Here is a 22,881-nt window from a genome sequence, read left to right on the forward strand (position 1 = left end):
AGTGGAGTGTTTCTGTAGGAAATAACTGTCAAGAACAGCATTACATAAAGCTGTTTTGAGGTATGACGAGACAGCGGCAGTGGTGGTGCCTCTTCCCACCTGGGGGCTAGTTAGTCCCTTGTATGGATAGGGTAGACCTGTACATACTCTCTCCACTCCTGTAAAGGTTAATCCTAATAGACTTTGAGATCAACAAGCTTTTGTTCATTACTGATGGTGACAGATTGCCTCTGTGCCTGTCCTTCCCCGGTCACCTCCTAACTTGATTAGTGACGGATACTCTCGATCTGGGCAGACTCACACACTTTCTAGCAGAGTTAGAAAGGATGGCTATGCTAGTTCTCCTTGGAAAGGTAGTTCTCAACCAGGGGCGATTTTGCCTCCCAGGGGACATTTGACACATCTGAAGACATTTGTCCCAACTGGGGGTAGGTAGAGAATGCTACTGGCATCTACTAGGTAGAGGTTAGGGAAGCTGCTCAATATCCTGCCACACACAGGACAGTCCTCACCAAAAAGAATTATCCGGCCCCAAACGTCACTGGTGCTGGGGTTGAGAAACCCTGAATTCAAGAAACACTGCTCTTATTTAGACCATTACGCCACCACCACCAAATAAGAAGCACCCGGGCCCCACAGCTGTGTGCTCACCAGGTAATAAGCTCCTGTGGAGGCCCCCAGCCCTCTTGTGCTCCTTTGGGCCTGCATGAGGGACGTCAGTGAGAGGCAGCCATGAAGGTTCGACGGCGCTACTTAGACAAGCTGGGTCCGGCCCTGCAGGAGGGGCTGGTATTAAAGGAGAGCTGGCCAGTTGGGCAATAACTGGGGCCTTTGCATCCAGAAAGGAGGGATGCTTTTGACTTGTGCGCCTGGGAGCTAGAGTGTCAGTGAACACTGGCTCGAATTCGGAGATGTCAGACCCTGAGAACACACAGCGGCTAAGTTTCTGTTTCCTCTTCGGTGATAAAGCCACGGAGGGAGGCAGCTCCATCCTCCTCATCCGGCTGGAGGTGGCAGCAGTGAAGGTGTTCAGAGACCCACCTGCAAGCATCTGGCCCTTCATAACTGTTTGCGGGTTACATACAGTTGAACAAAATGGCTAGTTGTTTTTTCTCTAACAAGCACAAAGCCGTTTGTTTGGTAAGCACTCGATAAGTGGTTGTTGATTCAGTGAACTGGAGTCAGACTCTCTGGAGCGTCTCAGCCCATCTCCTGGCCCTGTTAGCAGTGAGGACTACCCAAGTGAAGTGGGAAATGATGCGTCATGCACTAACTGAAATGATGGAATTCTTACTGTGATTCTAGGAAGAAAGCCCTATCAAAGTGTGAAAAGTAGTGTTCGAGCAAGTTGCTTTCCCTTCGGATGCCCCCGTTTTCTGCTTAGTGTGGCTGACAGTAGTCCGCTCGTCAGGTTGTGAGGGTGACGAACGCGCCTCCTGCACAGCACGGCCCATGTCCAGCGTAATGAGCTTTGTACAAATGATTCCAAAATCACAAAGCGCCACATAGTGGAAGACACATCTGTCCCTTGTGTGTCTCCACCTGGTCCCCGCAGGAGCGGCACTTGTCATGGCTTTTAGGGTTCTCTTCAAAAGTACCGTTTCCGGGGTGCCTGCGTGGCTCAGCCGGTTAAACGTCTGCTCAGCGGGGAGCGTGCTTCTTCCTCTGCCTCTCCCCCAGCTTGTGTTGCCTGTCTCTCTCAAAAAATAATCTAAAAAAAATTACTGTTTCCATGAACCTCTGACCTTGCAGTCGTCTTTGTTTCCCCATCCTGATTTTTATCTTTGTATGTCCTTGCTCCTTTTATCCTCCGAGTGTTCATAAGGGTTGTTGATGGGTAAAATATCATTAAATACCTCTGTCCCCTGAACTGTCTAAATACATTTGATGCATCTCTTCAGGTACTTGCCACTGCCAACCTACTGTGGATCGTAGTTGTCGCTTACACATTGCCTTTATATCCTGTAACCCCCTCAAGCCCAGGAGCAGTGACTCCCACGTCCCATGCCCCCCCCCCCGCCCTTCAGTGCTTTTCCTATGTGTGGTAGCTCGTAAATGCTGACACCGGACCGTATTAGTTGTCCTCTTTGTCCTTTGGAATGCCCCAGCCACTTTGAGCACAATTGTGCGGTGGGAAATGGCCGTGGAACGTGGCTGGAAGTGAAATGCTGGCTTCCGCTGAGCACAAGAACGGTGTAAACTGCGTTCCCTTTTCCTTATGCAGAATCGCAAAGGCGCCGTGAGTGAACTGGAACACATCCCTGACGCGGTTTTGTGCGACGTGCACTCCCATGATGGCGTTGTTGTTGCTGGGTAAGCAAACGCAATTTTTTACTTGATGATTAACTCTTCATCTTAAGGTCTTTCCTTTTTCGTGTGCCACCCTCAGAGTCCCAGTCCCTGAGAGCTCGTACCTTCCCACGATAGCCCAAGTTTGAGATGGAAAAATCTCCATGATTCTGTTAAGTATTCAAGAGTCTGAAGTTAGTGGTGAGAAGCGAATAGTGTAGAGTGTAGAGCTGTAATCCATTTGTCTCAATATGTCTTTCCTAGTTTTTAAATCACTCTTGTGGCATGTTAGGTTAGAGCTTCATTAAGGCAAACAGTCTGTGTTTTATGAAGACATAAAAAAGTCAAGCAAGAATAATACGTGTTGGCACAAACAGAGCCTGTTCTTACTCTCTCGTTCTGAAGCCGTTATTATGAGAAAGGGCCGTGGCCACACATAATCTTCCTTCCCCCACCACACAGTACCTATTTGCTGCTTACCTTGTCCTGAAATAGGCTTTTTAGTTGTCTTCATCACCAAGAAATTTAATCTTAGCTTCTGTAAATTCCTGTGGCTTCTGTTCCGAAAACCCCTTTCATCAATTCTTCCAATTTTACTAACACGGATGCAAATACAGTTTGTGTATTTCTTTAATGTACAGTGAGAAGACCCGTTTCATCTTTGGATTGGGAAGCGGTCTTGAACTACAGTCTCATTGTATACTTTTAATGCCCTAAGTAGAGACCAGGACACTTAAAACCCTGAGTCTGGATTGGCTTTGGGGTGAGCCCCCCCCCCCGCCCCAGGAGAGGTTCCTACCTGGAGGAAACCAAAAACAAATCTTGGCCTGAAGAGCTTGGTAGTAGGTGAGTCTTTTTCTTTAAAGAAGACTCTTTGCTTAAGAAGCATTCTTTAAAGGGCACTGTTGGAGTTAAAACTCCAAACAGATTATTTTAATGTTTTGTGATCTACAATGCCTAGAAAAAATATTTTTGCTTTAAACTAGATATGCCCAGAAAGAACACTTCCTTAGCTTTTGTTTTGCTGGCCACAATTCAGAGGTTAATGCCGTTCTTGGGAGTGCCATAGAACCACTGTTTTTAGAAAGATGAATGGACCTGAAATCTGGAATTCTGTTCATTCAGTTATCAGTGCGGCTTTAGGCTTTTGCCTCTCATTGCTAAAATGTGGGTCTAAGAGCTCATGCTACATAAAGTCCTTTCTGCCTACAAATTCTAAGACTCCGTGGTAACTCGGAAAGGACTTCTGTCCTTCTAGCTTAAAGAGGTCTCCTGGTGTGTCAGGAGGCCTTTGAGGACAGAATGTTGAGATTGGACTGAGAGTCATAAAGGAAATTAGAGATAAAGGAGACTTAAATTCATACTTGGCTTTGGAGATTAATCTGGACACGCACCTCACAAAGGCAGGCTGGCCATGAGTCCAGATGCCAGCCCTTCTTTTCCTGCCTCCCCGTTCCCCTGAGATCTGCTCAACATTACAGATTATGCCAGCACAACGCAAAGCGATGGCAGAGTCTCGTGGATCGATAAGATGAAACGTGATCTGTGGGTCAGAGAGGCTCCTCCCGGCTCCTCTTTCTAAGAGAACCTTATGTTTATGGCCTAGCATCGGGTACTTCAATCTTGCTTGTGTGTAGAGCATCTTGTGTTTATCATTAAAATTTTATCTGGTGGTTACGATGCTTGTTTTCTGGGTCAGATCTCGAATCCCTTTTCATTTGAGACCGTGGTGTTTGTGGTTACCTCATTCCCAATCAATGCTGTATTCACCCGGCTTTCTGCAGCTATGTATCTCCAAGGAGCCACTTACAGAGACACTGGCCACTTCACCATCTCTTGCCCGTCTACTTAGCCTGTGTTTCTCAAATTTTCCTTCTTCATTTCCTTTTTCTCCCTTTAAAAATGGGCAGAATTTGCTCAGAGGCTTCAGTTTTATTTGCCTAGAACTAAACTGTGTAACATCTTTGCATTGAAAGCGATTAGGTTTACTTATAACTGACAGCAAAGGCTATTGCAGAATCTCTTGCTTCTTCCCATCTTCTCATGCCTTTGTGTAAAAAGTTCCTGGTTTGGAGTCGCCTAGAGTAATTTATTACAATTAGCCTCACAGTTGACCCCGGCTTGGGTCTTCCTTACTTCTCACTCAAACCAGACTAACCTTCAAATACTCATTCACTCAAGCTCACCCAAGACCCAGAGTACTCGTCAATTGAGCAGGACCTGGATGAAGCCTCTTACCCCAGGCTTGTGTTCCGGTGGAGGAAGCAGATATTGTTGTCAGAACTTTTGATCTCTTGCTCTTTTTCCCATGAGTCTTTGTTTCCCTTATGGTCTCGTAGATGGTAACTTCCAGTTACCTTTTCCTTATGTTCCAAGCTCTTTGAAATTTGTTTCCAACCTAACTTTCTCCTGATTACTCTCCTCCGGGTACCTTTGGCTTTTCCCACAGTTCCTGATTGCCTCTGGCCACATCTCTTTCTCTCTCGCTCTCTTTTTTAATCGAGACCTAATTCATATACGATAAAATGTACTGTTTTAAACTGTCAAAGTCAGTAATTTCTAGTATACTCACAAGGCTGTGTAAGTACCACTGTCTAATCCCAGAACATTATCATCACCCCAAAAAGAAACCCAGTCCTCTTTTAAGGTCCATCTCCAGTCTTGTCTCCTCCCAGGGTGTCTAGTCCCCTGGCCTGTTAACCCCCACCCCAGCATCTGCCTGTTTCCTAACTCCTGGAGGAGTGACTGCGGCTTATAGTGTAGCTTTGCCGTAATTAACATTTTTGTTTTCTGTTGTGGCTTTACTTTGAAATAATTCACAGCCATGTATTTACGGTGCAGTTAATTTGTAAGCATCTTTTTTTTTTTTTTCTTAAAGCTAGAGGTGGTATATAATATGAAGCGCCCCACAGTGCTTGTACATTGTTTTGTCTGAAAGAAGCATTACAATTTAATATGCAGAACCCCCTCCCACCTGGATACTGTGTGTTACATGGAAACCTGGAGAAATCCCTGATGTGTCTGGTCCTTGATTTCTTAGTCCTTTCCACGTAGAATCATGTCCTCTTCAACCTGGAAGGAGCCGTGGAGGTAAACTGTTCCAAAACCCTCCTTTTGCACGGCTGCCTGAGGCTCGGAGGTCTGGCAGGCCGGGAGGGGCACGCGTGCACTGCACACTCCACCGTTCTTGTGCAGTGTCCGCATGGAGGGCCAGGCGGCAGGGCTGCCTTCCTAAGCCCCCGTTTGCTGCTCCAACGGCTCATCTCTGACCGTTTCGTTTTGGGTTTTCCTTTGTGGCCTACGCCATTCTTTTCTGTTAAAAACGAAGAAGTGGTAGTAAAACCTTGTTCTTGCAAAACCGTTAGAAAGCAGAGAAGAGAAAAAGTCCCTGAAATCCCAGCATGCTAACACGGATCTGGTTACGGTTTTTGTGTACATAAGTTATTTTTCGTTGTTTTTTTATGCACATTTTTACATAGTCCTAACCTACCTTTTATTTTGGCCTTTATTCCTCACTAAACTGGTGAGATTTTTTTTTGGTGGTGGTACATGCTTTTCATTTTCTTTGATTTGTTACAAAACTCCTACGATATAATTGTATCCTAATTTCCTGTGTTTTATTATTATATAATGTGAATATTTTACATAGAGGTTTACAGATTTTTTCCTTTTTTCAGTACTGTCAATCTTCTTTAAAAATTATAAAACACATGCTTATTGGGGTGGCTGGGTGGCTCAGCCAGTTAAGCATCTGCCTTCGGCTCAGGTCATGATCTCAGGGTCCTGGGATGGAGCTTCTCCCTCTGCCTCTCCCCCTGCTCATGAGCGCTCTCTCGCTCTCTCATAAATTCAAAAAAATATTTAAAAATCACATGCTAACTATAGAAACCTTAAATTGCATATAAATGTGTAGAATAAAGAGTCCTACGTCTGTCTTTATCCCCCCAGTGTGATTATTTTTCTAGGCTAGAGTCCCATTACTGGATTTGGGGGAATGAATTTTCATATTTTCCAAATTAAGAAATTATTTTTAAAAAGCCCTCCTAACTCTCAACTTCCTTTCAGTCTAACTTTTTGGTTTGAAGTCTCAAAACCATCCCTCAAGCCTGCTCTCCTGAATCTACCTCCCTTCTTTCTGCCGGTGCCATAAATAACAAGAGAGGACACATTCACGTCTTAACCTTCTACAGTCTGGTTTCCATCTCAGCCCTTCCACCAAGCTACACTCTCTCTCAGGTCACTGGTGCTCACAAACCAGTGCCCTTTTCTTGGCCCATCCCCTTCCACATCTTGGCAATATTGGGTCTTGTTAACTGTATCCCTCTTAAAATGGTGGAGGTGGTGCGTTGGGCTTCTCTGTACCCTCGGAGCCTAACACTGGACCCAGGACTCAAACTTTGAGGAAAGTGTGTACAGAATGAAAACTCCTCACGCTCCTGAGACCCTGCACTTTGAGCCTTTTTACTTCATCTTTGACCTGCCCAGGCTCCTCCTGCGGCCTTTCTTGCCTTTCTGTGGTCTCACCTGGCCACTTAGCAGTGATGTGCAATGTCCCAGAAAACACCAGAGGCAGTTGTTATCTTTGCTGGGTAGATAAGAAGTTCCTTCAACTGTGGCGGAGTGATTCAGACACAACCTTTACTTTGTTCTTTCAGCCCAAATTTCCCATTTCTTTAACCTGAGAAAATTTTGTGTTCAGAAGCCACCAATCTCCATACTGTAAACCCCCTGTCTGTCTCAGAGTTCAGCCTCCGGCTGCATTTTCTCTGTGATGAGGTAGTGCTCCTGAAATTCAGTGAGGGTTGGTATGTGCTTTTCTGAGTATTTGGAAGAGAGCTTATCTGGAAAGTTTGTTGATAATAAGTGATGTGGAAGTGTGGTTTCTCGGTGATGATAGCTCTGAGAATTTTGAAACGTTTCTCAAATTATGTTTATCATTAAAGCAAAAGAACAAAAGAGATGAGCATATGAAAACATCCCTGTCCTGTTTTGTGATGCTGAGACTGTTCTTCTTGTCCCCAGTTGCACTCTGGAAGTTAAGAGCGTTGAAAACAGATGACGTCATGAGTTCAGAAAGGCCACATTCTAAACCTGAGCTGTAGGTCTAGGTATAATCCGCCAGAAGTATGTTTGCTTTGCTGCCACCTAGTGAAGGAGAGTGTCTCAGGTAAAACTTGCGGGAGAAAGTCAAGCTGGGGCTCACTGGAGGCCTTGTGCCAGCTCTGCTAACCGTTAAGCTATTAGCTCACCAGAAGCTTTTAGCAGATGCCCAGGAGTATGCTGGTGTTTTGCAATAAACTCCCTCCTTACTGTTACTTAAGATTCGTAAGTCTGAAGCATTTCAGTTTGCATAAGAGAGCATACTTCTCTATTCACATTAGAGGACTCTTTCCTCCCCTTTTGGTGTAAAAAAAAAAAAAAAAAATATCAAGCACCCTCTTTGTGTCGAGGTTTTTCTCAACACTCCTAAATGTGTTTCTACCTCATTCTCTGTTGCTGTGATGTTGCCTTTTTAGGGTCCAGTTTCCGCCTTTGTTAGAAGGAACAGTGACCGTGTATCAGTGTTCCTCCTCTGCCAAGAATGGTTGGAGGGAAAATTATCATTTAATGTTGCAAAATATTAGCTCTCTACTTTCCCTTAAAATATCGTTGTCCCATTTGGTCTCCTGCACTTTCATCCACCTCTGTTCCCTTTAGGGCAATTGTGCCCAAGTAGTCAGGTGACAGAAGTGCAGATGCCTCCCTCTAGCAGCCAAGTGACTTCTGGCTGTTGTTCTGGCTTTTTATCTTTATTAGCTCTGTCTGTCCACACAACCCAGCCTTCTGTAGGCTGGAAGCAAAGCTTTGAGTTTCCAGTTTATGATTAAGGAAGATAATGGTTCAAACACAGTCCTGCGTCTAAGGTAACTTGAAATACCCTGCTTTTAGCCGTTTGGTTTTTTTTCCTCCACTTTTTCCCAGTACTTAAAAATGTGCCTTTTCGTTGACCATGTACCATGCCACAATAAGGCTTTGCTCTGAAATTGTGTATATTTGCCCCGGATTTTAAAATCTATTCTACCCAGGAGCTAAAGATGACAAGGACGGGGTTTAAGATTTGGCTAGTTTCAGGGGAATGTATAAAAAATGGGTAATACCTGTGGATTGCTTTGAGACTCTTAAGATAACCTGCTTTGTAAATAGAGACCCATGATAACGTTGTGTTAGACAACGGTCACCTCACTTAGTAAGGACATGCTTGCTATCTTTCTCCTCCTTAAAGCACTTTTTCTCTTCACAGTTTTTCTTTCAGCCTTGGTTTATACAGTTCTTGTGCAGTTGCTCGTTATGACAGTGGACTGTTTGCCATAAGGGATTCGATCATTACCCGCTAGGGACCACTTTTTAAAAATATTCTAAATTTATTTATTTTCTGCTGTGAGGTATACGTGCTCTTCTGGTAAATAAGTCTGAGGTAAGGTATTGATAAGAGACTGGAGGAGAGCATTACATTTATTATATCCTTAATGAAGGAGCTCCAGAATCTCCTTAATAAATACTGGTGAACTCATGGCTGCGTTTATCCATCTCTGGTTCTCCAAGGAATAATGGGAAGGGCCACAGCTACAGTAACTCTGCATAACCGTCATTGACTCTGACTCTATTGATTGTGATTAACCAAGATGTATGGAAAACAGTTTTAAGTGTGTAGTGCATGTATCTCGTAAGGTCCATTAAGATGTTCATTAGTTTTCAATCGCTGCGTCTTAAGCTGCACTTGATGTCTGTAGTAGTGCTTTTCCGCAGAAAGACTGCACCGTGGGGTTGAGTTCATTTTGTTAATTGCATAATACAGCGCAGTCATGTTTCACAGGAAACAGTAAATACTCTTGATTTCATTGATTTGTATTCTTTGGTTATTACTAAATTAAGTACGGAGCATGTGAATAGTTCTTAAAGCCTCTGCATGGTAAGGGCAAAAATGGTTCTTGAAATGTGGGTGCTGCATTTTTAGGGACCTCTGCCTAATTGCTTGATAGGCTTTAAACCAGTTCTGTCCTCTGAGTTTGTTAGTAAAATTAACTCACTGAACATTTACTAAGCACAGATGAACACTGCACACCCCTCCCTTGCTCCCAGGCGGCAAGAGGTACAAGCCCCGGTGGTGACAGAACAACGTGGGAGACGCTAGGGTGGGGAGAGCAAGGCATCCACCGTAAGACCCTAGGGAAGGGCGCTCGGTACAGGCTCAGTCAGGCCGGGTTCTCCTGGAAAGTGACTTCTCAGCTGAGTCTGGAAGGATGACGAGGAGCTGGCTAGATAGAGTTTTGTATGGGGCAGGGATGCAAATAACTCGCTTACATGCTGTCACTCCCCAGTCCCAAACCAAGGGTGGGTGTTAATAATCCAGCCCAGCATTTATTTTTCTGGTAAGCTGCTGGAATACAGCTTCAGAATCCTTGTCAACACAGAGCTATAGGCAGCCACGACCAATGTACTGGATTTGACACTCAAACTATCTGCTAATCCGGGCCTGTGGCCTCATAACGGGGCTCCTTTTGGCTTCTGTGAGCACGTGATCAGAATAGAATTGTGATTTCGTTTGGGAATGGTTGTATGAATATGGCTCTGTAGAGGCTGAAGTTGTATCAGCCATCCTGTATGTCCTCCCACATCACCTGTGAAGTACATGTGGGACACACCATTGCATCTACCCAGCCTCACACTCCTTGCCAGTGTATTGAGCCTTTTTTGTTGGCTTCTTGCCTTCTAGGTAGAGACAGTGGTAGAATTGATGGGTTAGGTTCACAGACTGTGTCCTGCATGCCTCTGAGTCACAATACTGAAAACGATAAATTCCTTATATTGCACTTAAATGGGGATGGTCCTTAAAAGCCGTATTTGTTTAAAGACACTGTCATCTGAGGAGGCAGCCTGGCTTGTTGGCTAAGCAGCAGTTTGAGGAAAGCCTAGGGACCTGTTTTGATCCCAGCTGTGCCACTAAAATGTTTTTTGGTGACCTTGGGTAAGTCACTTAACCTTACTTACAGCATTCTTAAAACCACCCCCGAGGTTGTCATGAAGAGCCTTGGGGGGAAAAAATGTTTTTAGCAAATAAGCTCAGGTTCCCCCCCCACAAGAAAGGTTAAAGGTGGGGGTTGTTTTGTTTTATTGTGTACGACATTTCTTCCTTTTTCTTCGGGTCTCTTAGTCCAAATGAGTAGTCTGTTTAGTGGAAACTTATTAGTTAATGGAAGCTCTTTGGTGGTAAATCATTGTAAATTGGCAATTGCTCTGGCGTGCCGAGCTTGAGAGGCTCTATTCCCATTCTTCCAACAACAAATCAGCTGTGGTCTCTGACCTATTTATTTGGAGGTAACCCTGCCAAGCGTAAAAAAGATTGGGAAAGCATACAGTTTCAGTGGTCCGTACCCTGGACTGGGACATCCTCACTCATTTGGAAAAGGCTTCTTTCTCCTTTAGTTTTTCTTTAGTGCTCTTACATCAGCTAATATATTAGTTGCAGTTGTACTTTGCACAGACACTAATTAGAGAGCCATCAACATTGGGGTCCAAAGGCTTACCGACAATGCAACTGTCATAGTGGTGCCTTAATTGGTTGAGTGTAATTGTCATTAGGCAGCGATAAAGACATCTGGAGCTCTGGAGAAAAATCAGTTTTTTCTTCCTACCTCCCTTCAGTATCTGTTCTTGCTTCTCCTGGCCAATGTTGTTAAGCACTTTTAGATCACATTTAGGGTTTGGTCCAGTTCCCTCTGCTCCAACCATCGTTTTACCCTCATGCAAATGTCTTGTTTCTTTAGCACGAGTTCATTAGCACGGGGTCTGAGCTCCGTTATTCTGGCTGCTCTCACTTGCGTTAGATTCTAGAGCCTGGCGCTGAGTCATCACGTGGTACCTGCTGAAACGGTATGGATTCTCTGTTCCCCTCCAAAAGGAGACATGGAGTCTTTTATATTTTGTCTTCTGAGTCATTTGCATTATACTCTTCTCCTGCTCTTTGGCCATGAAGAATGGAGTTAATTTAAATGGATATCTTTGAAAGTGTTCTTTACCAAAATGATTTAGCTTATCCTGTGCTTTTATAGATATTTTAATCAGTTTGGAAGTAAATGCAAGGAGTTTAACACCTCTCGATGTGTGTGTTCGGAGTGTTTCACTGATCATCAGCAGTGGAAGGTGGGCAGTAGAAGTAAAAGGCGCCACTCAAACCAGTCATGCTGTTACTTGTGGACACCCCCTTCCAGTCATTGGTATGTTATTAGCTATGTGTAAGGCGCTGTGATGGAGATACAGCATTGAGCTATGGCCTTCTCGGGGACTTGGCGATCAAGTGGAGATGTGGAATGTAACGAATGCCATTTCTTCAGATACAGTGGTAGTTGAGCCAGAGAAGTCTTCATGGAGGAAGAGGGTCTGTGCTAAACATTGAGCGGTTAGTAGGCTTGGGCTAGGTCAGTGGTTCTCAGTCTTGCCTAAACATTGGAAACATTGATGCCTGGTTCCACTCCCAGAGTCAGATTTCAGTGGCCTGGGTGTGCTTTGGGCATCAGGAGTTTGGAAAGCATCCCAGGTGATTCCCATGTGCAGCCAATGTTGGGATCCACTGGGCTGGGTTGTCAGGAGGGAAAGTACTCCAGAACGGTGGATAACGTGAGCAAAGATGCAGAAGCAAGAGTATATGGAAGCCAGGAATGACAGACTTGTCCAGAGACAGGTTCATGCTAAGGAAGAACAGAAAATGAGACTGGGGAGAGGGGCGGAAGCTAGTTTGTGGAGGGATCTCTGTGCTAGGCCTAGTAATTACAATGTCATCAATAAGATGTTAAGGCTTGAGTAGCTAGGGGGCTTTTTTTTTTTTTTTTAAAGATTTTATTTATTTATTTGAGCTAGGGGGCTTTCTAAGTGTTAAGTGCTGTTCTAGTCTGACTCAGAACTTCTAGTTGTTGGGCTCATAGCTGTGAGCAAGACCCAACCCCCGACCTTAGAAGCTTATAGGTTCTTGGCGAGCTGAACACACACACACACACACACACACAGTTGCTGTGAGGAAAGTCTAGGCTGCTGTCATGTAGGCTAGATCACAGGGGACATGGTCCAGTGTGAAGGGGAAGGGAGGAAGGAAGAATGATTATTCATGTCATCAGGTACTTTTGAGGGCTTGCCTTGTGCAGGGCTGATGGTGGGTGGGGGGAGCCTTGGGACTAAGGGGCCCTGAGGCGCTGAGGGGTTTGGACTGGGGCAGCATCCCTGGGGAAGGGAACAGAGAGGACGTGGCCACTGGAACACAGGGCAGTGTGGCTGGGGCGGGGGGGCGGCAGGGGGGAGGTGAAGGGATGCGGAGAAGCTGCTTAGTTTTGCACCAGGGACTAGGACTGATGCGGTCACTGAGGAAAGGAGGGAGGTCAGCAGTGGGCTAGTGTGTGGTGAACTGAAGCCTTTGGAGGAGAACCTGGGTTAAATCTAGACACGTGGCATCTCAGGGTGAGGACAACTCTTTTTGTGCCGGAAAAGCCCTGTGAGGCTCTGGTGGACGTTAATAGAGCACTCTTCGTGTGGGAGCCTGCCCGTGATGAGAGCGAGTGGCAGCTTGGATCTCACCGCTCCCTGCTGTGTGGGGTCCGGCAGTTCATCAGGTTCTGGTTTTGTGGTTTTGCCTCGGAACTCTGTAAAGGGGCTTTGGGGCTGGAGCTTAGGCTCCTGAAATGCTCTCCTCCGTACCCCTCTGCTGGCCATGCGGCCCCGATGGGGTGCACAAAGGGCCTTGCGAGAGCATGTGCGGCTGCTGTGCCGGTCATCAAAGGAAAGGAAATACGTTTCCAAGTCCCAGAGTCCTCAGACCCCTACACTTGCTGTGTCTTCCTTTCACTCCTTGTCTCTGTATTTCTGATGGTGTCACCATCCCTCTCACCTTTTTTTTTTTTTTTGAAATTGCTCCATCCTTTCACATAGAATTTAAGAATCTAATCATGCACAGTCTAGACATTCAAACATGTTTTCTCTGTTCAGTGTGTCTGTAGCTAAGCAAGTGGCCTTACTCCAGGGAACGTCTGAGTTGTTTTCTAGGGTGTCAAGGTGAGCCTGGTAGATTTGGCGGAGTCTGTGTTCTTGTATAGGGTTCCTCATTAAGAAGGGTGATCTGGAATGCTGCCCAGAGGACCTGGGAACCAGTGGCCGTGCTTTGGCCACGGTGATGTCAATATCCACCCTTGCTTGTGCATCGCCAGGCTTAACAACACTCGTGGAGTGAGCGTTCCTGTTTACTGGGGGATCAGTGGTCATGCAGAGTTCCTTCAGTCCAATTTTAGAAAGCACGTCTCTCTTACTGGCTCTTTATACCACACGCGCACTCCCCAGGCATTGTCTTGCAAGGGGAGAGCCGAATTCTCCAAGCGAGGGAATTTGTGTGACAAAATCACCTTTGAATCACATATTTACTGTCAATAATTTGAGGGAATTCCTGCTACATTCAGTAAATGAAACACTCCTTTATCAGAATGTTCTTAGTTTCTTTTTTTTAAGGCATGTATATATTTTTAAATTTTATTTATTTGAGAGCATGCGCATGAGCAAGGGGAGGGGCAGAGGGAGAAGCAGGCTCCCTGCTGAGCAGGGAACCCAATGTGGGGCTCAATCCCAGGTTCAGGACCTGAGCCAAAGGCAGATGCTTAACTGAGCCACCCAGGGTTCCCTCTTAATTTCTTTATTAAGGAATCTCACGTGAGAAATCAATCTCTAACTACTTCATAGATGTATCATGTGATAGATTTTAGTAGTTGAATACATTTCAGAGATTATCTTGAGTCTTTATAGTTTTAACGTGGGATCCAAGAAACCCTGAAGGAACTATGGCTAGGGCCTCAAGAAGACTGTGAACATGCTTAAAATTGTGTGCCTGTCTTTGTGTTTGTGGGGTACATCATTAGACTCTTAAAGCATTTGTAACACCCCTCCCCATGGTTGGTTGATTTACATGTTGAAGCAAACTCTCTGTAGCAGATGTAAGGAACTCAACATAAATACCTCGATGGCAGGCAGTACACCACCTCGTCATCTGGTCATTCCATTATCCTGGTGTCTGAGGGGCCTCATGTCTGAGCACGTTCTGGCCCTGCCTTGGCTTTGATGGAGAGAGTCATTTGTTGGAGTGGCAGTAGTAATAGGAGAGAGTGAGTGCTCCTATAATCTAAGTGGGCAAAACCGGGGAGTGTCATGCATTTCGGCAAGAGCTTTTCATGAGAAGGCAGCATTGTCTGGCTGCTAAAGGCAAGACTTGTTTCAGCAAATCAATTAGTCTTTAGGGACTTTAATCAGTCAAATCTGATGCATGGATGAGGTATTAGAAAGCTCGTGCCTGTAAGACCATTAGTCCTTAGCCCTTCTCTCGGTTTGTCTTTAGTGTATGTGTGTAGATACGGTGGCTTCTACAGATTTCTGCTAGCGATCCCTTTGCTGGGAGAACACAAGGTAGTAGATTGGTTATGCTAGCGTAAGGGAGATCTTGTAGTACAGCGTTCTCATTTGAATTGTCACCATTGTGCCCTGTGAGAGCATGAACCATGTTCCCAGCCTTCTGTCATCTCGGTGACATTTTCTCCTTTTGGAATTACTCATCTAAACAGCATTACAGGAGTGGTTCCCCACTGACCAAATCTTATTTCTCTGTTGTTTTAAGGCTCTCCCTGTTTTCTCTACCATGGCCCTGCTCTCCAGTCCCCATTTGGAACCAAGTGTGCCCTTCTTTTCCAGATATACATCAGGGGACGTGAGGGTGTGGGACACCCGCACCTGGGACTACACAGCCCCTTTCCTGGAATCAGAGTATGAGGAGGACGAGCCTGGAATGCAGCCATATGTCTCCTTTGTGAGGATAAACAGCTCGCTGGCGGTAGCCGCTTATGAGGATGGTAAGTAACTGCACCCCTCCTCCCTATTAAGGAAAAAAAAAGCTTTACAAAAATTAAGCAGCTGTGGCCGGCTCCCCCCTGTAATCCCTCCATACATACACGTGGGCACACACACACGGTCACACACATAGCCTCACTCTTGCCTTTATGTGGAGAAGTTGGCCAATAACCCCTCCATGCATTAGTAGGCGATGGAGCACAGAACCCAGTAAGACTGGGGTTTAATTCCTACTGGAACTGGCAGGCTGCGTTTCAGTGCCAGACATGAGGCTGGCCAAGCCATCTTAAGCAAATAGCTTGTTTGGTATAAAATATTAAATATACTTGGCCTACTTTTCCTTTAGTCTCTGCTCAGTCAAAGGGAACAGGGAAAAGGGGGGATAGATAATCTGTTGACAAGTATGGAAATAGAAAAATAAAAGTCAGTGCCTACCTTTTCCTGGCACTTACATACCATACAAGATAATCTATGGTGCTGTGTTGTCTCTCTGGGATTGATAGAATTCTTTTTGTGTATGAGCAACTGTGGACTTACAGAACTAGGTGAGAAAAGTCTAAACTTACATTTACCTAAGTCGTGAAACACCTGTCAGTTTGTAGCTAATAGGAATCATAATTTTGATGGCCATGATATCCTATGCTCCTAAGTTCCATTACGTTGTGACATTGGAATCCCCAAAAGCTTTGTTTCCCCACTTGCCTGAGTCGGACCACGAAATATTTTGGAATGTTAGTCTTCATGTCATGGCACTGTTGCAAATCTTTGGAGTCAGTGGAACAACCACAGAATCCATGGTTGGCTCAAAGGGACAAAACTGTAGTAAAGTAGCTAATGGGCAATTTTGTATCTATGTGTCACTTAAAAAGTAGAGCTGAAGTCTTGAAAATATTTTCAGTGTATTACTTTAACAACATGAACTCTGTTCTTTCAGTTTGACATTAGTAGACCTCCTTGGTAGATTTTCTTTTCAGCCTCTAGAAATTCAGCTAAGCTCTTTCTGTGGTGTATAGTATTTCCTGTATGTTTGTTGAGCTCTGGGGTAGATAACATAAGATCGGCTTGAATGTGTTTGCTACTTTGCAAACAGCCAATGAGTTTCTCTAAAAAATGAGTATGCAAAGGTTGTAGTACAATTAGAATCCTACACCCTCTGCTAGCCTCCCGGCCACACACATACCTGTGCACACACACATTCTTCTTCAGAGGCGAACCTGGGGCCCAGAGAGACCAGCTAGGTGGTTTGCTTGAGGCTGAGTTGTGAGTCCAGTAGTGAATCCAGAAGTGTGACTGTGTGTCCCAGGCCACGCCGGGGTCGGAGTGCATGCTTTATGTGCTACTAAACACAGATGCCTGCAGAGATGTGCCCCTGATTGATTGGCAACCCCACGCCTCCTATCTTGGAAGCTTGAAGACCCAGCTTGAGGAGATGGGCTCATATGCTGCCGGTTTCCCATCATTGGTCAGAAGTGTTTGTTCCCCTCCTCCCTCTTGCACAGAAACATCGTGAAACCATGTAGATGGGAGAGAGAAACTACCTTCTTTGGCAAATACTTGGTAAATAATGGCCAAAATGTATTTTTAAAACTTGATTTTAAAAAATATAGTTAACATTCAAACAGAGCAAAAAAAAAAAAAGTATAAAATATAAAAGAAAACCTATCCAAAAGGAAGCTGAAGTGCTTCTCCCTTGCCCCCTGCCTCTGTCCCTCCCCTTGGATGTCTTAGATATGGGTCCTACACTGTGTACTTCTCTACACCTTGCCCTTGTTTTGTCTTTTTTTTTAAAGATTTCATTTATTTATTTGAGAGAGAATGAGAGAGAGCACATGAGAGGGGGGAGGGTCAGAGGGAGAAGCAGACTCCCTGCCGAGCAGGGAGCCCGATGCGGGACTCGATCCAGGGACTCCAGGATCATGACCTGAGCTGAAGGCAGTCGCTCAACCAACTGAGCCACCCAGGCGCCCCGCCCTTGTTTTGTCTTTAACACAATGACACATCTTGGTATCTTTCCATATTAGCACTTATAGGTAAACCTTATTGTTTTTGAGCCTCAGTACTATGGCACGATGTGGTTGTACTTATAATTTATTAGAGCCCTTAATGACGCACACTTTGTTATTAAAAACAGTTCCTCAGATACCATGATGGACTTGTGCAACTATAGCTATGGGGTAGATTACTAGTAATTACTGGGTTGGAGGCTGCACACGCTTTGTTTTGATAAATATTACCAAATTGCCCTCCACAAAGATTCCACCAGTGAATGGTCGCACCACCATGTGTATGAGACTGGTGGCTTCCTCATACTGGTCTGATAGGTGGAAATGGCATTTCACTGTTGTCTTTGTTTGCCTTTCTTCATATGGATAGGTGAACACCTTTTCATATTTTTTTTCTATTTCTCTGCAAATTGCTTGTTCCTGTCCTCATTTTTCTCTGGGTTATCTTTTCTGATTGGAAAGGGAAATAGCCCTTGCCATACCTATTTTAAATGTTTTTTCAGTTGGTCAGTTATTCTTCAGTGGACTTTGTTTATGGTTTGTTTTTCTAGATGGTAGTTGTAGGTGTGTATAATTTTAACTTTTTAATCCATAATTGAGTGGGTTTTATTTTGTAATTTAATGTTTTTGACTACTACATTTTTAGGGATGTAAGATCAAACTAATAGAAACTGTTACACACTGAGAAATCTTGCTTTTTTTTTTTTTATTAAAGATTTTATTTATTTGACAAAGAGCACAAGCAGGGGGAGAGGCAGAGGGAGAAACAGACTCCCTGCTGAGCAGGGAGCCCGATGCGGGACTCGATCCCAGGACCCTGGGATCATGACCTGAGCCAAAGGCAGATGCTTAACTGAATGAGCCATCCAGGTGCCCCGAGAAGTCTTGCTTTTACCCATTTTTGTCCACTCCATTCTAAAGCAACCATATATTTTAGTTTTCTGTCTATCCTTCCAGTATTTTTTCTCTTTTTTTTAAGATTTTATTTATTTTACTTTTGAGAGTGAGAGAGAAGGAGCAGGGGGAGGGGCAAAGGGAGAGGGAGAAGCAGACTCCCCACTGAGTAGGGAGCCAGACATGGGGCTCGATCATGGGACTCCAGGATCATGACCTGAGCCAAAGGCAGATGCTTAACCGACTGAGCCACCCAGGCACCCCTATCCTTCCAGTATTTCTGTGTTGTAAATATGAATATTCGTATTCTTCCCCTCTTAAATGAAAAATAGCATATTACTTTATATTATTCCACACGTTGTCTTTTTTCACTTAATGATCTGTCTTGAAAGCTTGTCCATGTCCATATATAGAAAAACAGCCTCCTTCCCCCCCCCCCCGCCTCCCCGCATACCTGCATAGTATTCCATGTGTACAAGGACTGTGGTTCATTTACACAGCCCCTTACTGAGGAATAGTTGCATTGTTTCGGACCTTCTGCTATCACAATGTAGCAAAAAAAACCTTACCTATGAGACATTTCATGTGAGTACAGGAATGGTAGTTTCCTATAAAATTTATGAATCCAAGGATAAATGCAGATGGGGTTATACGATTTTGCACACTCACCAGCAAGGTGTAGGTATGCCCATTTCCTCACAGATTTGCCAGCAGAGTGTGTTTCAGACTTCTAGGTACTTGTCAATTTGATAGATTAGAAATGGTATCCAAATGTAGTTTCAATTTACATTTCTCTTAGCCTAAGAATTGTTTTCATATTTGTACCTGCTACTTGTACTTCTTTCTTCTAATAAGCTATGGCTTATTTTTCACACTTGAATCTTGACCAATATAGAATTTATCCTGCGACAGTATAAAATATGAATCTGAGAACATTTTTTCCAGCATCTCTTATTAGAAAGCCCATCACTCCCTACCTCACTGGTTCAAGGTGCTGCCTTCATAAGTTTTTAGATGTGAGATTCTCTTAGTACGCAGGTCTGTTTCTGGATGTTATGCTTTGTCTAGTTGCTTACGTTTATACTATCATGTTGGTGTTGTCTTTCTGGGTTCCACGGCATGCTTAGGGGGATCTCCTCTACTCTAAGATAAGGTTAAACCTATAGTGCTTACATTGTTTATGTTGAAATCTTTGGTCCCAAATTCATTTGGGGATTAGGATTGTGTCTTTGGTGAGAACTCTTGCATTTTTACTTCTCTTCTCACTCTGAGCTTGTTTTACCAGTCTGATTGGGGCTTTACTATTTCTGGGATACACGACAGCTTTTCATTTTTCTCCCAGACCTCAGGTGGCATTGTCTTTGGTCTCACTTCATTTTAACAGATTGATGCTGTGATATTTATACCAACATGTCTATGAGTAGCTACTTCTGAGGCAAAGACAGATTGAAAACCTCAAACACACAGTTTTATATTGTTCCTTTTCAGGAGCAGCAAACAGGCACTTCTTAGGCAAAACATGGCAAAAAGGAAAGGGACCTTGTGGGGGTCTGCTGTATAAAATTCACGACTATGCCGGACAGGAGAGAAGAAGATGATAAAATGAACTTCAGCTCCCTGGCTGTGCCGAAGGGAAGCTCTGTAGTCACTGAGGCCCTGTTGGTGGCCTTCACACGTATTCTCCACAGAAGGAGTCCGATCTGGAGTGGGGGATGGAAGCCGCTTTGGGAGAAAGTCGGTCGTCCCCACATCCTTTTTAGCTCCTCGCCCTGTAGGAACACTGTACACCCACTTGGGGTGTTGAGATTTGGCAAGGTGATCCACAGTTGTGATTTTTTGAATTCCAACCCACTGGCCTCATATTTCTTCTGCCTTGTTTCCAATTGTCAGCACTGGCCGTCCTCCAGTTTGATTTGACCACTAATTGTGTTGCATGTTACCGTACCGAAATGAATCAAATCAAAATGCTTTTCCTGGAGCATTAGATAAAGCAGGCGAAGGTTCTGAGTAATGAGCAGATGCTGCTAATGCAGGGACAGTGGAGACCTTGCCAGGACTCCATCTGCTCCATGCTTGCCTGCCTCTGGCCTCGAGCCACAGCATTAGGGAAGGCGCTGTACTCGAAACCCGCTCCCCGTTCACAGAGTTTGCCTTGAAAACTCACTGTTTGGTGAGAAATGAGCTTACACACTTCTTAGGTGCAAAGAAGTTCTCGTTTGTCCCCCCAAGTGGAGAGGAGAGACCAGACCCAGTGCATATTAGCATGTGGAAGCCGAGATGGGGTAGCCAACAGTCCTCTCTCTGTGCTGCCATCAAGCAAGGCAAAGTGGCTTATCCACTTCTGCAGCACTCCCCGAGCAATTGTCTGAACACACACAGGCTCTATTGTCTGGGGCTGGGCCCGCCCTGGGCCCGAGTGATGGCGATTCCTCGTTTACTGGCCTGGTAACAATGGATGGGAGTGGGTCTCTCCAGGCTTCTTTTTAGCAGAGAACAGTAGGACCATGTTTTAGTTAGCTATGATGAAGAGTAGGTGCTTTTAAAACTTTATAGTTTGTTTAAGAAAAAAACCAGTTCTTTGATAGTTTTGCTTCTGTCTTTTCTTTGTATAATGGTGACATTGGAATGTAATGATAAAACCTTTGAATGTAATACTTATACAATAAACAATATTCCTCACCCCCCCAATCAAGATAGAAGTTTTAGAAGTGGAGCATTAACATGCTAAAGCATTGCTTGGGAGATGGCTAAGACAACTGAGAGTGGGTTGTGGATGTGGTTGATTGGCCAAGGACTGCCTTTTCTGGTCATTGTTCTCTTAAAAGTTTCAACAACCAGTTTTTGCTTGAAACCTTTGCCTGCCCTTAAGTCTAGGGGACTTACTCAGGTATTTGACAAAACAAAATGAAACAACTTTCTGATAACACCAAAATACCAGGTAGAGTCCTTGCAAAAGATAGGATACCTTTATAAACATGAATGACAAACAGTAGGAATGCTCACGTTTTAAAGGTGCTCAGAGTGGAATTAAACACTGAAATGCAGAGTTCTGAACAGAGATGGGTCTCGTTATTGAAGGATTTGAGGAATTGAACTTTAAAGTTGACTGCTATTTGGCATGGTCTAGAGCGTTAGACTGTGTTTCATAGACACACCATGGGGACTATGCTTATGTGATGGAAGTTTTTGAATAAAAACTTTTTAAAGTGTTTCCATTTTTCAGTGAGAAGAGTTCAAAATTATATTTCACACTTGCTTATGTACGTGTTGGACTGAAGATGCATTGTAACTAAGTATTAGGACAGTGTTCCTCAAATGGGAGTCTAGAGAGAAAATCTTGAGCAGGAGCTATGAGATCTCTAAGAAAGTTTTTTTTTTAATCTGTATTTTTATAGTAATCTAAAAAAAACTGGATCCTTTGACCTTGTAACTAAACCATGCTGCATGATCTCAGTATTTGAATTTGCATTTTGTGTTCCCAGGCTGTTGGCACCAGTTGATCACCTACATGCCTTGTGATTGTTTTTCATGCTGAGGGGTCCACAGATGACTTTTTATAGAGGTCTGCAAGCTCTCAGATTTAAGAAACACTGGGGAGGGAAGTTCTCAATTTCTACGATTACTATAAATTTTTGAAGTTACTAGTGAAAATAACTTGAAATGATTTTTCTCATGCAGAAAGTGGCACATTAAATTTATGGTATGAGATTTGGTGTTACTCTTGTTTATTGGGGTGGTTTTACTGAAAACTGATTTTTAATATAGAGTATGATGCATAAATTCAAAGTAGCTGTCCTGTGTTATTACAGTTGAGGTTAAAAATGGAAAGGAACAATAAATAGCACAGGGTATCTTTGTTGGGGGCTAGTTTAGACTAGAGAGAGAAATTGTCCATATTCTTAAATGTACCTAATGAAATCCACACATGAATTTTTTTTTTGGAGGCTGATAAATCAAATTTGAAGTGCAGGAATTTAATTTCCCTTTTAATACTTGCAATTTTGATTGTAGCATTTATTCTACACAAAACCCTAGGGCTCTGTTAAAAAGCAAAAGTAAATATATTTGTGGAACGTATTTTTGTTTTAAAAGCAAGATGTGCCTGCCTGTCTGCCCTTTTAGTCAAAAAGTCATTAGGCAGGGCGCCTGGGTGGCTCAGTCGTTAAGCGTCTGCCTTCGGCTCAGGTCATGATCCCAGGGTCCTGGGATCGAGCCCCACATCGGGCTCTCTGCTCAGCGGGGAGCCTGCTTCTCCCTCTCCCACTCCCCCTGCTTGTGTTCCCTCTCTCACTGTGTTTCTCTCTGTCAAATAAATAAATAAAATCTTAAAAAAAAAAAAGTCATTAGGCAAGCTACAGTGGAGTAGGAAGGCAATCCCGTGGGGCCAGGGACAGGTGGAGGAGGGAGTCTGAGTGGAACAGTGGCCTGGCGGGTGTGGGAGGTTGGCAACATCCAGAGAGATTGAGCAGGTAAATATATTAAGGATAATGGAAGCCAGTTTCTCACTATTGGAGAAGGGAGTTACAGGCATGGAAAAGGGCTATCCAGATGAAACCCTGTAGGGCTGGATTGGAATAGGAGGTGTTGGTGTGGAATTCCTGCTTTTCAATATAGATAAGTAAATAGAGATATCTGTGTTTGTATGCAAATGTTTATATATGTCCTAGCTTCGTTTGCTCTGAAGGTATAGAAGCAGCAATAGTCCAGTAGCAATGAGCATACCTAGTGCTCAGATCTTAAAAATACCGGTCTCCACTAAAAGGAGTCCGGGCTGCTTGGCAAAGAGGCT

General features: G+C 44.2%; 1 protein-coding gene across 2 annotated transcripts in view; it reads left to right on the forward strand.

Moving 5' to 3' along the window:
• Positions 1-22,881, forward strand: part of FBXW8 (F-box and WD repeat domain containing 8) — a 120,530-nt gene that overhangs the window by 35,040 nt on the left and 62,609 nt on the right. For both annotated transcript variants that reach the window (XM_064578452.1, XM_064578451.1), the window contains exons 4-5: positions 2,225-2,313; positions 15,040-15,197. In XM_064578452.1, the coding sequence (XP_064434522.1) occupies positions 2,225-2,313; positions 15,040-15,197 (247 nt within the window). The remainder of the gene's footprint in view (positions 1-2,224; positions 2,314-15,039; positions 15,198-22,881) is intronic.

Source organism: Mirounga angustirostris, unplaced genomic scaffold (genome assembly GCF_029215605.1).
Source record: "Mirounga angustirostris isolate CCGP_5_RB_7025 unplaced genomic scaffold, mMirAng1.0.hap1 SCAF_14, whole genome shotgun sequence".
NCBI lineage: Eukaryota > Metazoa > Chordata > Mammalia > Carnivora > Phocidae > Mirounga > Mirounga angustirostris.